The sequence below is a fragment of the Scylla paramamosain genome, chromosome 5 (assembly GCF_035594125.1).
Source record: "Scylla paramamosain isolate STU-SP2022 chromosome 5, ASM3559412v1, whole genome shotgun sequence".
Lineage (NCBI taxonomy): Eukaryota > Metazoa > Arthropoda > Malacostraca > Decapoda > Portunidae > Scylla > Scylla paramamosain.
This window is the reverse complement of record NC_087155.1, coordinates 19575777-19591681: the sequence shown is the minus strand read 5'-3', so window position 1 is coordinate 19591681 and position 15905 is coordinate 19575777. Positions and strand designations below refer to the sequence as shown.

The window sequence follows — 15905 nt, the reverse complement described above, 5'->3', positions numbered from 1 at the left end:
AGGGATTGGAGCGATAGGACAAGATACAGATATGAGATTGTGATCGGAGGAGCCCAATGGAGAAGAAAGGGTGACAGCATAAGCAGAAGGATTAGAGGTCAGGAAAAGGTCAAGAATGTTGGGCGTATCTCCAAGACAGTCAGGAACACGAGTAGGGTGTTGCACCAATTGCTCTAGGTTGTGGAGGATAGCAAAGTTGAAGCGTAGTTCACCAGGATGGTCAGTGAAGGGAGACGAAAGCCAAAGCTGGTGGTGAATATTGAAGTCTCCAAGAACGGAGATCTCTGCAAAAGAGAAGAGGGTCAGAATGTGCTCCACTTTGGAAGTTAAGTAGTCAAAGAATTTCTTATAGTCAGAGGAGTTAGGTGAGAGATATACAGCACAGATAAATTTAATTTGAGAGTGACTCTGTAGTCGTAGCCAGATGGTGGAAAACTCGGAAGATTCAAGAGCGTGGGCACAAGAGCATGTTAAGTCATTGCGCACATAAATGCAACATCCAGCTTTGGATCGAAAATGAGGATAGAGAAAGTAGGAGGGAACAGAAAAGGGACTACTGTCAGTTGCCTCAGACACCTGAGTTTCAGTGAGGAAAAGAAGATGAGGTTTAGAAGAGGAGAGGTGGTGTTCTACAAATTGAAAATTAGATCTTAGACCGCGAATGTTGCAGAAGTAAATGAAGAAAAAGTTGAGGGGGGGGTGTCAAGACACTTAGGATCATCGACAGAAAGGCAGTCCGACCTGGGGACATTTATGGTCCTCTCCCCAGATGGGGACTCCGAGGCTGGTGTAGGAGTCGCCATGATAATTTTGAAATTTTTGAGTGAAGGGTGTGTGTTATTAGGTAGGTGCTTGTAGTTTTGTGTGAAGGAAGAGAGTTGTCTTTAGAGGGAAGGCTGTGACTGCTCCTTTGTGTTGTGAGACACAAAGGGAAACGTTCAGTGAGGTCACAGCTGGGTTTAATGATAAGTTCACAGCACCCCCTGAACAGTGCTTTAGACCTCACTGGGAGTAATTATTGTTTCGGCATGTGTCTACTGCCTCCTCCTGGGAAAACCAACATAATATGTCATTATTTTACTGATATTCTTTAGTAAAATCTTAACTTACACTTATTGAATTCATCCAACTTTCACATCTGTTACACTATCTCAATAGCACAGCACATTTACCTTAAGTCGTGTCCACACTATCAGGTAGTGCATGACAGGCAAACACCATTACTATATTCCATTCCAATACACAAGCTGGTAAGGGTGAGTGGCAGGCACGGAGGTGACGTCAGAAGCATTGAAACAACGGGCAAACATGAACATGAACATGAACATAAATGAAACACCAGGAACCGTCTCGTCTGGTAGGTGGTACGAAACACTAAAGGTTTCCTCAGAGCTATGAAATCATATTCATCATGGAGTTTATGTAGTAGAATCACATACTTCACAACTTTCCTCTTCTGTGCAACCATTCTTTACACCACACACTCCTCTAGGCTCTGACTTGTTTTTGCTTTTTCACACAAACTGCAAGAATTACCCCACACAAGGCTATTTTTCTTCTCCACAGTACTGGGCATGGTAAGACAGCTCTCACACCTCATAGTCCACTTACAGTCTACTGAATGACCTTAACTGCTTAACCAAACCACCTTTCAAGCAATGTGGAATAGATACTACAGACAGACACTGCCCAGTAAGGGCAGAGCCTGGCTGGCTCTGTCCAAAAGTGAAGGGTTTGCACCTTTACTTAATCTGGTAACACTGCTTCGGAAATAAGAGAAACCCACTCTGCATTGCCCAATAGTGTGGACATGGCTTTACAATCCTCTAGATAATACACTTCCATCTTGCAACAAATTGGATATACAAATAATATATATACAGATCTTCAAAGTAAATCTTCATATTAATTTCTGTGCATAATGTATTATCTATGAGGCTAACAAAAACTTGAGTACAGCACACTATAATGCCAATGCTCAGACATGTGTTGTACCAGGACATGCTCTATTTGCATTTGAAATGAAGACATCACACAGCATATGACAACAATCACATATTAGCTATATTTCTGCCCAACCATTTTATATTGCTTTATTTTATTCATGATAATTCATAGATATCTAACCCTCCAGGTCAACAATTTACTATTTACTACCTGCAACATTCAATAGATTTATTTTCTTACAGAACATATATTCAAACTTGTGTAACTTTCACCTTTATTGAAGGAGACTGCAAAAAATTGCAACTCATGATTCTAACAGGGCACATGATCCTTGTAATATATGATAAATATGAGTGTTAGCATTTTACTTTGGATAAATTTGTTATAATTAAAGTGACATAATATCTTTATCATGTCTATTATATAGACATAACTATGTGAATTTGATTCACCTATCAGAATAATCTATATGCTGTGATGTCACAGCCTCAGTGTTTATATACCAGTCACTAAATTAGTATGGCTCTCTTCCCAATCCATACTTCAAACTTGAATGTATTCACATCACCTCTCCCAACCACCATGCTGGCCACCCTAAGGGAGCTCCCAACACTAGATTTGTTGAAGCTAATCAAACCTGCTTATCTTACATTCTGCTCAGATAAGTCCCTATCTTTGGTTGTGGCCACTCTGAAAATGTTGTTTATGGTCTGCAGAACTGAAAGCAAAAAAAAACATCAAATAATTCTTTACTTAATTGTAATTTGTATACTCCTATAATTTCCACAAAGACTCTACATGGATAATGCCAAGTTAACTGTTACACACTAGTCTTCAAATATTGTACCACACAAAAGTGAAACTCCCTGCTTTACCTTACATACTTACCCTGCACTTTCTCCATCACAGTCAGATTTGTTTAAGTAACTCTCCCAACACATTAATCTGTGCCATCCCAAAGGTAACACTGTATGGATCTCTATCCTTCTCTACACTCAACAAACCTTTAAAATGTTCTGTCCATCTCTTCCCTATAGCATCCTTCTAAATCATTATCATGTTCTTCTATTTTCTTATATACTCAACATATCCTTTTCATATTCCTTATGTCCTTCAAAGATATTCAATTGAAAACTCAATTGCATTCCTTTTTGTACCACATCCAATGCTTTTTCTAGTTCCTCTTCTTTTAATATTTCTAATATGACACCATCAGTCTCAGCATCACTTCTTTATATACATGTCTGTTTTCAGCTGCAGCCACACTTATTTCATTCCACCTATCACTTCCCTTACTTGTCCCCACCACTGACTCTTCTCATGCTACATCACATTACTATTAAATAGCTGCCAGTCTTCCTTCACATCACCAAAATCTTTCACTGCATCCAACTTATCTTCCAGCTTCTGACCCTCTATTGCTTTTTCTCTTTAGCTCAACTCTCTCACCTTTAAAATTTCCTTAGTACACCCAAATCCACTTATTTTCTCATTCTTCATGTATCTATTCTCAACTCCCCCACAATCAGGTATTAGCCAAACATACCTCTACTGTTTTTTTCAGTAATCTCAAAATCAATAATCTTCCTATTTCATTTTTGGACAATCACATAATTAATTATTTCTATTGACAACTTTTTATCTGTTGTGTAACCAAAGCATACCACCAAACAGCACCAACCCTTCCATCCCTTTCCCATTTTAATTTCTTCTATACACACCATATACACAAATATACATTGAACTTTTACATTACCAATTCTGACATTCAGATCCATCTACTAATTCTACATTCACATTCACTATAGAAATCTGCAAGTCCTTCGCAGCATAACTGAGGGCATCAGAACCATAGGGACTCAAGTGCCATTTTTTTTTTACAAATTGAGAAAATTGCATATAAAGTTTATCAATAATAACACCACTTCTAAGAAAGATATCAATAAAGTTTATCAACAATAACACCAATTCTAAGAAAGATATCAATTTCACCTAAGTCTTACATGAAAGCCCTGCTCTTCAGAATTTTTTTGAGCAAAAATAAAAAAGTTGTAGGGTGCGCACTGGCACGTAAAATGTAACCCCCTTTAAGTTTGTGTACATTTCTGTTTGCATGACCTGGGATTTAAACCTTAAAATGTTTTACCTTAAGTAAATAATGAGGTTTTAACACTTTCCTGGTATCACAACAGCAAAAAGAATGTAGTAAAACAATAATAATAATAATAACAATAATAATACAGTGGAACCTCAGTTTTCGAACTTAATTAATTCCTGAATGCCGTTCGAAATCCAAAATGTTAAAGAACTGAAACTATTTTCCCCATAGGAATCAATGTGCACTGGCACGTAAAATGTAACCCCCTTTAAGTTTGTGTACATTTTTTGTTTACATGACCTGGGATTTAAACCTTAAAATGTTTTACCTAAAGTAAATAATGAGGTTTTAACACTTTCCTGGTATCACAACAGCAAAAAGAACGTAGTATAACAATAATAATAATAATAATAATAATAATAATAATAATAATAATAATAATAATAATAATAATAATAACAATAATAATACAGTGAAACCTCAGTTTTCGAACTTAATTCATTCCTGAATGCCGTTCAAAATCCGAAATGTTAAAAAACTGAAACTATTTTCCCCAGAGGAATCAATGTAAAATAGATTAATCCATTCTCAGACACCCATTCACCATGTAATGTCTCAGTGGGTAATGACCGACACTTTCACTGCTAAGATGGCTGCTCCACAACATCTCCAGCTTAGATTTTTTTTTTTATCCAGAAAGGATGTATTGAATGAACTTAGTGACACAAAACTCATCAAAAGATATTGTTTAGACCACGTAGGTCTTAGATATAGTGAGGGAAGCCTTACAGAGTAACACAGAGAGGAGCAACCCACTCACTGCCAAAATGAACATGATCATAACACTTAAACATCTTCCTGCTGGAAAAAACTACTGGGAAAATGCAATTGTGCAGTAGTGATGGCGTTGTGGGTCAGAGAGCCACAGGAGGCTCGGGATTACTCCTAAGCACCAAATTTTGTTTGTTTACATTGAAATTCTTCAATTGTTATTTCAAAGACAGAATTACTGTCTTACCGTCTGTCTCTCCTCCAAATATAAAAACAATGAAGGAAATTTGTATAGAAACTATAAATAAGTAATACATGGCTGCTTTTGCTGTCTTGTAACATTTGAAATCAAGTAACTTTGTTCGAAAACCAAATTATGGTATGGCAACCAAAGCAATTATGAGTTAAAATTTTTGTTTAAATACCCAAGTTGTTCGAAAAGGGAGATGTTTGGTAACCAAGATTCCACTGTAATAATAATACAATAAACTACAAGAAGGAAAAGTATCAGAGTATTGCAAAAATAGAAGAAAATATTGGTATTGGTACTACAGTACATTAGTTACTTAAAAGAAGCAACAAATTCAAGGATGAATGAATGCTATGTTAGAGGAAGTTATTAAAATAATGAGTTAGTAACATTGGTGTGACAAAGGATTAACAGGTGGCACTGGTTAGTCACAGGAAAAGATTGGGTATGAACGAGGTTTGTGCAGGCCTGGGGGAAGAAGCAAGAGAAAGGCTAGTAAGCAGTGTGGTGACTAGCTCCAGGTGATGCATTTCTTATAGAGAAAAACGCTGATTGGGCAAGAGATGGTTATGCACTGCGCATCGCATGCTCCTACTGGCTGGCTCTCTCTTGTCGGTCTTGAGCCCAGCTGGTCCTGAACGAACGTGCCCATTGGCTCAACCACCACACACAACATGTGAATCCCAAGTCGTTACTCCACTTGCTAATACAGGACTTTCAACCATATCAAAGCTGGAAAACAGTGTTGCAAGTGTCACAGCTAGACAGAGGAAGAGTTGCCAGTTCTCTTGATATACAGTAAAATCCCTCTTATCCGGCATCAACGGGACCACCGACATGCCGGATACTTGAATATTACCGGATACTTGAATAGAAGTGAAATTATGTCCACAATCACCACCCTACACTCATGCATCTTACCATAACAAAGATCAGCTGATCTGATCAGCTGCTTAAGTGTAAGCACAACACGCTTCCTCTTTTCTACAACTTTAGGCATGATGAAGGCGTCAGGCAATAAACAGTGCACACGCAGAACTGACTCACTGAGTAAACACAGTGCAGTGGGCCGCGGATGGCGCAAAGCAGTGCGCTTTGGTGGTGAGGGGACAAAGTATGCCTCGCGTGGGAATTTTAATTGATTTTATGAGTACACATTGATTTTTTATTGATTTTAAGGCTCGGGGAAAAATGTGCTGGATACTTGAAGCTGCCGGATACTCGAATGCCGGATGAGAGGGATTTTACTGTATGTAATTCCATTTGAGCCGCTATGGTCCTGATGCCTTCAGTTATGTTCATGTGCCCTCAAACACCACCATTTTCAACCAAATTCCACTTTCGGTTGGATCAACCTCCATTTAAGCTCTCTCCATTTCAAACATTTGGCGTCACTTCTAGCCTCAGCTTATTTTGCACTTCCTGTCTCAAAATCTGACCACTTTGCAGCCTTAAATCCCACAGAACTAACACACACAACTTTCTTTTTACATATATTTTTCCAGTCTCCTTTTTAGCCTTCCCATGGCATATCAAGACATGCTCACTTGCCATGGGACAAAATAGCAATGGGGAAAATTAGAAAAAGGAAAAAAAGATAATACCATCCAAATAATAATAATCCCATGAAATAATTTTTATAGCCAAGAGGAACAGTCATGAATGTAAAAATTAACTTTCTTTTTAGTTATGTAAACAAAATTTTTATGTACTTTTGGAATCAGTAAAACTTAAGAACAAGAAAATTAAATGAAATTGTAAGCTAAATTGTTAAATTAGTTGTTGATATTTGGGGATGGTGTGGAGTAATAACCCTTGGTTTACAAGGTAACTGAAAAATAACCATATTCTTAGGTTCTCCTGGGCCAGTTACATGAAAAATCCCAATCACAAAACACAGTAGGTTAAGAGAAAATATGCCAGAACTTATAGTATTATGTATTTTTAAATCCCAATCACAAAACACAGTAGGTTAAGAGAAAATATGCCAGAACTTATAGTATTATGCATTTTAAGAGAAATTCTTTGTTAATATTTTGATCCAAAAATTATTAATAGTGCTAGAATCCAGAAGTACATGGGACCATTAGCAAAAATGTTCAAGAATAATTTGCGAATGTAGAAGGGGTCTAAATTATTAATGATAATGGAAAATTATGTCTATTAGTATAAGCAGAGGACTAGTTCCTGTGTGTAATGTGGCCTATATAAGCTTGGGTGTGAGATTTCAGCGTCAGAACTTAAATGACATTGTTATCCACAGGTATTTTCATCAAGATTATTTAACCCTTATATTCCGGTGATTAAACTATTTTCCCATAAACCATGATGGCTAAAAATCATAAACCTAGAAATTGTCAGAAGACTCTTTGAATACTAATACTAATACTAATATTTTTCTGAATACAATGATGTACTTTGTAGCTCGATGTGATCTCTGAAAAGGTTAGTTATGGCTTATCAAGGATCTTGCTGTGTGATCCGTCAACCAGAAACAGCCCGGAGAACACACACACACACACACACACACAATAATAGGGAAGGATCTGAGATCCTTCCCTATTATCAGGCTGTCCGTGTCCTTCGCTCTTATCAGGTCCCTTGGCTCTTATCAGGGTGCTTTCCACACAGCGGGTCACTGGGGTTGCCAAGTGTCACCCTCAGAATGGGAGAATAGCTTAGTTACCGCTAAATATACAGAGCTAGTGGCAACACTACAGATGGAAACAGATGTCAGACACTTCCACGCGCCATCTGACTCGAGAAACTGCGCTTGGAGCTCAAAATTGAGGCACGAAAATTCTTGATTACGGGAACGATTGCCGTCTCTACGGACACACAGATGCAATCGTTCATATATGATCACCGGAATGAAAGGTTTAAGTGGTTCATATGAATTTTTTTTTTTAGGGGCTGAACAAAATTTAGAATGTAAACAGATTAGGGAAACTGTTCTTTAATAAGGTAAGAGTCAAACACCAGTGATACACACACAATTGAATGTAACACCTATATGATTAGGATTTTTCTTTTTTTTACTAAAAATTAAGGTAAACTCCTGAGGCACTAATTAACTGTTATAACATATTCATTTCAATTTTATTATTATGACCTGGTTACTTATCATTGTTCCCAGTATAGATCCCACAACTCAAAGGTAACAGATCTAATTTCTAGAAAATCACTGTGAATTAGAAGAAAGAAAAATTATTTAAAAACTATTTGTTATTTAGAAGTTAACATCAATAACCAATGTTCACCACCAGCTTTGGCTTTCCTCTCCCTTCACTGACCATCCTGGTGAACTAGCCTACAACTTTGCTATCCTCCATGACCTAGACCAATTGGTGCAACACCCTACTCGTATTCCTGACCGTCTTGGAGATACGCCCAACATTCTTGACCTTTTCCTGACCTCTAATCCTTCTGCTTATAATGTCACCCTTTCTACTCCGTTGGGCTCCTCCGATCACAATCTCATATCTTTATCTTGTCCTATCACTCCAATCCCTCCTCAGGTTCCCCCTAAGCGAAGGTGCCTCTGGCGTTTTGCCTCTGCTAGTTGGGGGGACCTGAGGAGGTATTTTGCTGATTTTCCTCGGAATGACTACTGCTTCCGTGTCAGAGACCCGTCTTTGTGTGCTGAGCGCATAACAGAGGTGATAGTGTCTGGCATGGAAGCATACATTCCTCACTCTTTTTCTCGTCCTAAATCTTCTAAACCTTGGTTTAACACAGCTTGTTCTCGTGCTATACATGATAGAGAGGTGGCCCACAAAAGGTACTTAAGCCTTCCATCACCAGAATCTCATGCACTTTATATTTCTGCCCGGAACCATGCCAAGTCTGTTCTCCAACTAGCCAAAAACTCCTTCATTAACAGAAAATGTCAAAACCTTTCAAGATCTAACTCCTCTCGTGATTTCTGGCATCTAACCAAAAATATCTCCAATAACTTTGCTTCTTCTTCTTTCCCTCCTCTATTTCAACCAGATGGCACCATTGCTATCACATCTATTTCTAAAGCTGAACTCTTTGCTCAAACCTTTGCTAAAAAGTCTACCTTGGATGATTCTGGGCTTGTTCCTCCCTCTCCTCCACCCTCTGACTACTTCATGCCACCTATTAAAATTCTTCGCAATGATGTTTTCCATGCCCTTGCTGGCCTAAACCCTCGGAAGGCTTATGGACCTGATGGGGTCCCTCCTATTGTTCTCCGAAACTGTGCCTCCGTGCTTGCACCTTGCCTAGTCAAACTCTTTCAGCTCTGTCTGTCAACATCTACCTTTCCTTCTTGCTGGAAGTTTGCCTACATTCAACATGTTCCTAAAAAGGGTGACCGTTCTAATCCCTCAAACTACCGTCCTATTGCTTTAATTTCCTGCCTATCTAAAGTTTTTGAATCTATCCCCAACAGGAAGATTCTTAAACATCTATCACTTCACAACCTTCTATCTGATCCCCAGTATGGGTTCTGTCAAGGCCGCTCTACTGGTGATCTTCTGGCTTTCCTTATTGAGTCTTGGTCATCCTCTTTTAGAGATTTTGGTGAAACTTTTGCTGTTGCCTTGGACATATCAAAAGCTTTAGATAGAGTCTGGCACAAAGCTTTGATTTCCAAACTACCCTCCTATGGTTTCTATCCTTCTCTCTGTAACTTCATCTCAAGTTTCCTTTCCGACCGTTCTATTGCTGCTGTGGTAGACGGTCACTGTTCTTCTCCTAAATCTATTAACAGTGGTGTTCCTCAGGGTTCTGTCCTGTCACCCACTCTCTTCTTATTATTCATTAATGATCTTCTAAACCAAACTTCTTGTCCTATCCACTCCTACGCTGATGATACCACCCTGCTCTTTTCCACGTCTTTTCATAGACGTCCAACCCTTCAGGAGGTAAACATATCACGCAGGGAAGCCACAGAACGCCTGACTTCTGATCTTTCTAAAATTTCTGATTGGGGCAGAGCAAACTTGGTATTGTTCAATGCCTCAAAAACTCAATTCCTCCATCTATCAACTCAACACAACCTTCCAGACAACTATCCCCTCTTCTTCAATGACACTCAACTGTCCCCCTCTTCTACAATGAACATCCTCGGTCTGTCCTTTTCTTATAATCTGAACTGGAAACTTCACATCTCATCTCTAGCTAAAACAGCTTCTATGAAGTTGGGTGTTCTGAGACATCTCCACCAGTTTTTCTCACCCCCCCAGCTGCTAACTCTATACAAGGGCCTTATCCGTCCATGTATGGAGTATGCTTCACATGTCTGGGGGGGTTCCACTCATACTGCTCTTCTAGACAGGGTGGAATCAAAAGCATTTCGTCTCATCAACTCCTGTCCTCTAACTGACTGTCTTCAGCCTCTCTCTCACCGCCGCAATGTTGCATATCTAGCTGTCTTCTAGCTATCTGCATATCTAGCTGCTCTTCTGATCTTGCTAACTGCATACCTCCACTCCTTCCACGGCCTCGCTGCACAAGACTTTCTTCTTTCTCTCACCCCTATTCTGTCCACCTCTCTAACGCAAGAGTTAACCGGTATTCTCAATCATTCATCCCTTTCTCTGGTAAACTCTGGAACTCCCTGCCTGCTTCTGTATTTCCACCTTCCTATGACTTGAATTCCTTCAAGAGGGAGGTTTCAAGACACTTATCCATCAATTTTTGACCACTGCTTTGACCCTTTTATGGGACTGGCATTTCAGCGGGCATTTTTTTTTATTAGATATTTGTTGCCCTTGGCCAGTGTCACTCCTACATACAAAAATTAAATAAAAAAAATTAAATAAATAAAACTCAATCTGGCTGACATGGAGTTTTTCCAGTGTCTTACAGACCTCCAACTAAAATGCTACCATATAAAGCAAGGTCAGAATTATTTTGCAGAAACCATGAATGGTGGCACCTAATCTACTATTTCTATATCTATTAGCAACAGTTAAATCAAAGCTAAAATGAACAATAAACTAAATCAAAGTGAAAGTAATTCATTACCAACTTTAAATAAATACTCCAAAAATTTAAATAAACCTTTTAATTAAAACAAAGAAATATCAATCAACCTTAACCCAATCCCTGTGACACATTGACCCAACCAGTATGGTTCAGGTCATATCTCCCCCTCTCCTTTATGCCTTGTCTCACTGTTGAGAAAAACTCCAAAAGAAGGGTCTTAGTCTCCTTCCTCCACTCCTTTCACTTACTTCCCATGACATACAGGGAGAATGGAGACATGCATTCTATGCCTCATATCTTGGGACTGCATATATAATGCTTACCCACATGAGATGACTGCACTATATAGAGCTGAGTCTAGACCACCTTGTTGTGGTCATCACATCCCAACACCATCAAAATCTATAAAATTGTGCTGTAAATGCTTATTTGGTTTTAAAATATATAAAGCAAACATTATCTGTGAAGAGTCTCTGCTGGATCATTTCATGCCACTCAAAGCATCCAAAACAATTCCTTACCATTCACAAATGAGTCTTAATATAATCATATATCTTCTCTACATGTGCACCACTTAGAAACACTTTATTGGTTTGGCCATGATATTTGAAATGGAAGGCACTATACATCACTCAATGGCTGAAAAAAATGTTGCCCAAGAAGGCACCACTGATCGACTGGAATACAACACATTGCTTCTGTATTTGAGAGACAGACAGTGCATTGTTTTTAGACAATAAAGGTGATAAAAATATAAAATAAATAAACCAAATAACAAAATAAAAGATCCTTTTGTAACTGATGTTTGTCTATACTGAAAAACTGCTTTCTTTATCTACCACAAATTTCAGCATAACATAGCCACAAAAAATGTATGCAGTCTAAACCTTCAACTTACCTTCAAGAGTCTATAATTAGAAGCTAATGAAATTTACCTTTTCTTTTGAATTCTTTTTCAGAAACACCTTCCCAGTGTCAGTGCGGTACACCTCCCCCTCATTGATGCAGCCACCGCCACCCCTCCCTGTGCCCTCCAAGACAGAGGTGCCCAGGGCCTCCTTGATTGCAGCAAACATGGCTCCGTCTCACCCTGGTAAAGGCAAAGTCCATGCAGAGGTGACATTGATCAGACAACTATACAGTAATCTCTTCCTAACCACAGTCTAAAGTCCAAAATTTACCTAACCATTATTATATTGCACCCTCATACATCATGCCAAGATTATCCTAATCCTAATTAATTAATTTAATATTAACTTCACCAATTCACATTTAGCAACAATGATGCTTTTCAGCAAGATAACTCAGTAAATATGCAATAGGCTTCTAGAAACCAAATATGTTTCTTGCCTATTTTTGTTTCATCCTTTGATCACAAGCTACCAAGCTAATACCTAAAACACCATTTACATGACTGATGATGGCAGCAACACATGACCTGCCATCCTGCCCTCACCAAACCCTTCACCTACCAATACTCTGATCAACACCTCTCATTCTCTCACACAAATAATTTACTTTACAATGAGTAATAAATAACAGGATGAATAAAATGGAACAATCTCAAATAGGATAGGGTTTTCTCTCTTATTCTATATCAAAGGTTTTCAACCTTTTTGCAAGCTGTCCCCCCCACCCCCCCAAAAGCTGGTTCAATGCAGTTGGGGCCCCCCCAACTCTTTCCTGCACCACCCACTCAACCCTTTCCCTAACTATGCCACCATAGATAGACAGATATAGATAGAGAGATATAGGGATGACCAAAGTTTGAATCACATGCTGCCAATCTTTCTGTGATCACTGCATGGCTCAAGATCACCCACATAATGCTCACCAAACCTATCTTCCAGTGTAAGTAAAGTGAGGAGGCTGAAAGAAATGGCATGCTTAGGATAATTTTGCACCTAAAATCCTTGAAATATGAGTGCAAATATGCAGAAACAATAACTTAATAGTTACATTAACTTATAAGTTTAGCAACTTATTTTTCAGTACCTTGCCCAAAAGTTTAGGTTCTTCCCACAAAACATGTCACAAAGTCAAGCCTCTTCATTAAGGTTTATGTTACGGAACACAGCATGCTGACAAGATGATTTATACAAATCCATCACAACAGTTGTCCATGATTAACTGAGCAGCAAGCCAAGGCCCAGCCAGCCATACCTTAGGCAGCCATAAGACATCACTGTCTTTGGTGCTTCTGATTATCATGAGATCTATGAATAAATTAAGATTAAGTCCAATAACAGAATAATTAATATTCATTGATAATACTCATGATGTTTCCATGAATAAACCATAAAACAAAAAAAACTTGTGGATATACACTCAGGCTAAAAATTTTTTTAAATATCCATTTGCATGTGCACATGTGCAAATAAATCTTTACCCTAAGCAATGACAGGAGTCTATATAAGGTAGGGTAGTGGGACTGGTTTTCTGTCTGGCACCTGATTTACATCCATTTGGTCATTAAAAAATTAAGACTAACTAAATTAGCTTAAATTAGATAAAATTTTATATGGATAAGTTCAACCATTTTATCAATGGTACCTACATGCTCTTCATTGTAAGTGTAATTATTTTAGTGCAATGACATTCTTACAACAATCCTTAATTTGTTTGTCTGCTTCTTTTTGCTATATCTTCACTACTAATTAATATATTTCCTTTCAGACTGCTGGATTTGAAAGGTGTGAAAGGTGTGACAGAGAAGAATATGGAGATCCTGCAAAAAAAAAAAAAAAAAATAGAAAGAAAAGGAAAAAAATATCTGAAAATCTGAACACAGTGAACAAATCAAATCACTTCAAGTTTGGATAAAACTTAAAGGAACTATGAATACGGATAAAAGATAGAAGCAGTAAAATAATGGAATAGATATAAACCCAACCAATTCCCATTAAACTTGCAGTTTCAACCAATACTCCCATCTTCTGGTAGGAATGCTGGGTTTTTGGGGTGGGGAAGCCAAAATGAGGTATTTTTGACATTCATGAAAAGTCTAAGGATGACAAACTACATATTTCGAAAATGGGAAATTTCTACGCTATCCTAACTTAACATAACCTAACTTAACCTAACCGGGGAAGCTTCGCCCCTCCTGAACCCCTCCCCCTAAAGGTTACAACCCTAACATTACCTAACCTAACTAAACAGCCCCATAAGGTAAAGTAACTAACATTTTGTAACTTCCTACATTCTGTCAGTAATCACCACATACCAACAGTAATTATTTAACTAAAAATATCTTAAGAAGTTGAAAGAACTGGCGGTAAACTGCCAGCACAAGTCTCTTCCACGTAGCCACAGTTTAACTGACGCAGCACAGTCCCGGATGCTCCTTCCTCCTCTAAACACACGTTCCTGTATGTGATTGTGCAACAAATTTCTGTGTGACCTGATTAGTAGCAGGTAACCCCATTTCATCATAGTCACTTCGCCATTGGGCATGCGCACCATTGATAACAAACATATGAACACACTATCCTACGAGCGACGAATGGTGGATCTAAGCTAGAATTGACTTAAACCTTCGAAATTCTCATCTTAAGTTACCATTAATTTCTGACAGGATAAAATGGTGATAAAAATGCACCAAACAACGAGTTGCAGACCCTGCGAAGGGTTATAATTACTTACGGTGTATTGGTTGAAACTGCAATAATATCCTATTCCTAAATGAGCAATCAGAGTATGAAAAATCAGAGGAAAAAGAAAATACAATAAAAGAACAATTAAGGCAACGTTAAACAAGTTAACAAGGTGTTAACTTTTCATCATGCCACCTTCACACTATCATCCAGGATCATGTTCCACACTTACGTTTTGACAAATGCGTTGTCTACTTTGGCCTGGTGAAACCTGAGTGCCAGGCAGAGTGATCCTACCTGGTAAAAAAATAGGTGAAAACTAGATGTCATGACAAATACGTCAATTATTACAAAATCCTAAATCCACTCAGGGCTTGCTGAATTGTGGCAAGCTGGAGGAGCCTTTAGGTTCATGAAGAGGCGCCCCACAGGCACAACCATCGTAACACTCCATATGGAAAAAATAGAAAACATCTCAACTTCACTCTGGAAACATCTTGGAAGCATGACAGTGTACGTTGCATAAGAAATAAAAAGGACTTACCCAAATATCCTGTATCTAGATTGATCTTGATCATGATCTTGATAGTACAGATGGCTCGGGATCACTCCTATGCCAGGCCTTTGGATCGGCAACTCCTGTAGAAGGGAAGAAAAAAAAAAAAAAAAGAGAAACGAACAGCATCCTCTACACTAATTGTTCCTACATCTGGCACGCCACATACTTCTCAGAAACTCTTTCACCGCCTCAATCATTCTTTCATTAGCCTCTGTACACAGTCCCAGCAACAAAACCATCCACTCCTTTCCTGTCTTCTCCACTCTTTCATTCCTATCATGTCCTAACTCAGTCAGTATCACTTGCATCATTTCATTCCTGTCTCTGGTATACTTCACACATTCCAGCACCACATGTTCCATGTCTCATCTTCTCCCATGTCACACATCTGGCACACTTTCCTACGGAACTCAGACCATCTGTAACTCCTTGCGTTTACATCCATACAATGTGCCCTCGCTCGGAATTGAAGATCCCAGAGGCTTCCATCATACCACCTTTCATACCTCGGGGCTCCTTTCTCTTTGTACCATTCCAGGGTCTTCTTTCTTTCCATCTCATTCTTCCATTCATTCAGTCCCACACATTTCACTTCTTTGTCTATCTCATTCTTCCATTTTTTTCACATCCCATTCAGTTCCCACTCAGCTTCCTCTTGTTACCACTCATTCACGTTCATTTTTATTTCTCCCACCCATTCTTATCGTCCACACAACTTGCAGTCCATTC

At 38.6% G+C, this 15905-nt stretch overlaps 1 protein-coding gene across 7 annotated transcripts in view; it reads right to left on the bottom strand.

The window, feature by feature from the left end:
• The window catches only part of LOC135100634 (ketosamine-3-kinase-like), a 60318-nt gene extending 45057 nt beyond the window's left edge, over positions 1 to 15261 (bottom strand). For 3 of the 7 annotated variants that reach the window (XR_010268849.1, XR_010268850.1, XM_064003705.1), the window contains exons 1-3: positions 15162 to 15252; positions 14850 to 14914; positions 11960 to 12114 (exon numbers count right to left, since the gene is read on the bottom strand). Coding sequence is in view for 1 of the 7 variants with exons in the window: in XM_064003705.1 (XP_063859775.1) it covers positions 11960 to 12100 (141 nt within the window). In the remaining 6 variants the exon portion in view is untranslated. Of the gene's footprint in view, positions 1 to 11959; positions 12115 to 14849; positions 14915 to 15161 lie in introns of all 7 variants that reach the window. The other 4 variants (XR_010268845.1, XR_010268848.1, XR_010268846.1 and 1 more) reach the window with 3 other exon arrangements.
• Between the last annotated feature and the right edge of the window lie 644 nt (positions 15262 to 15905).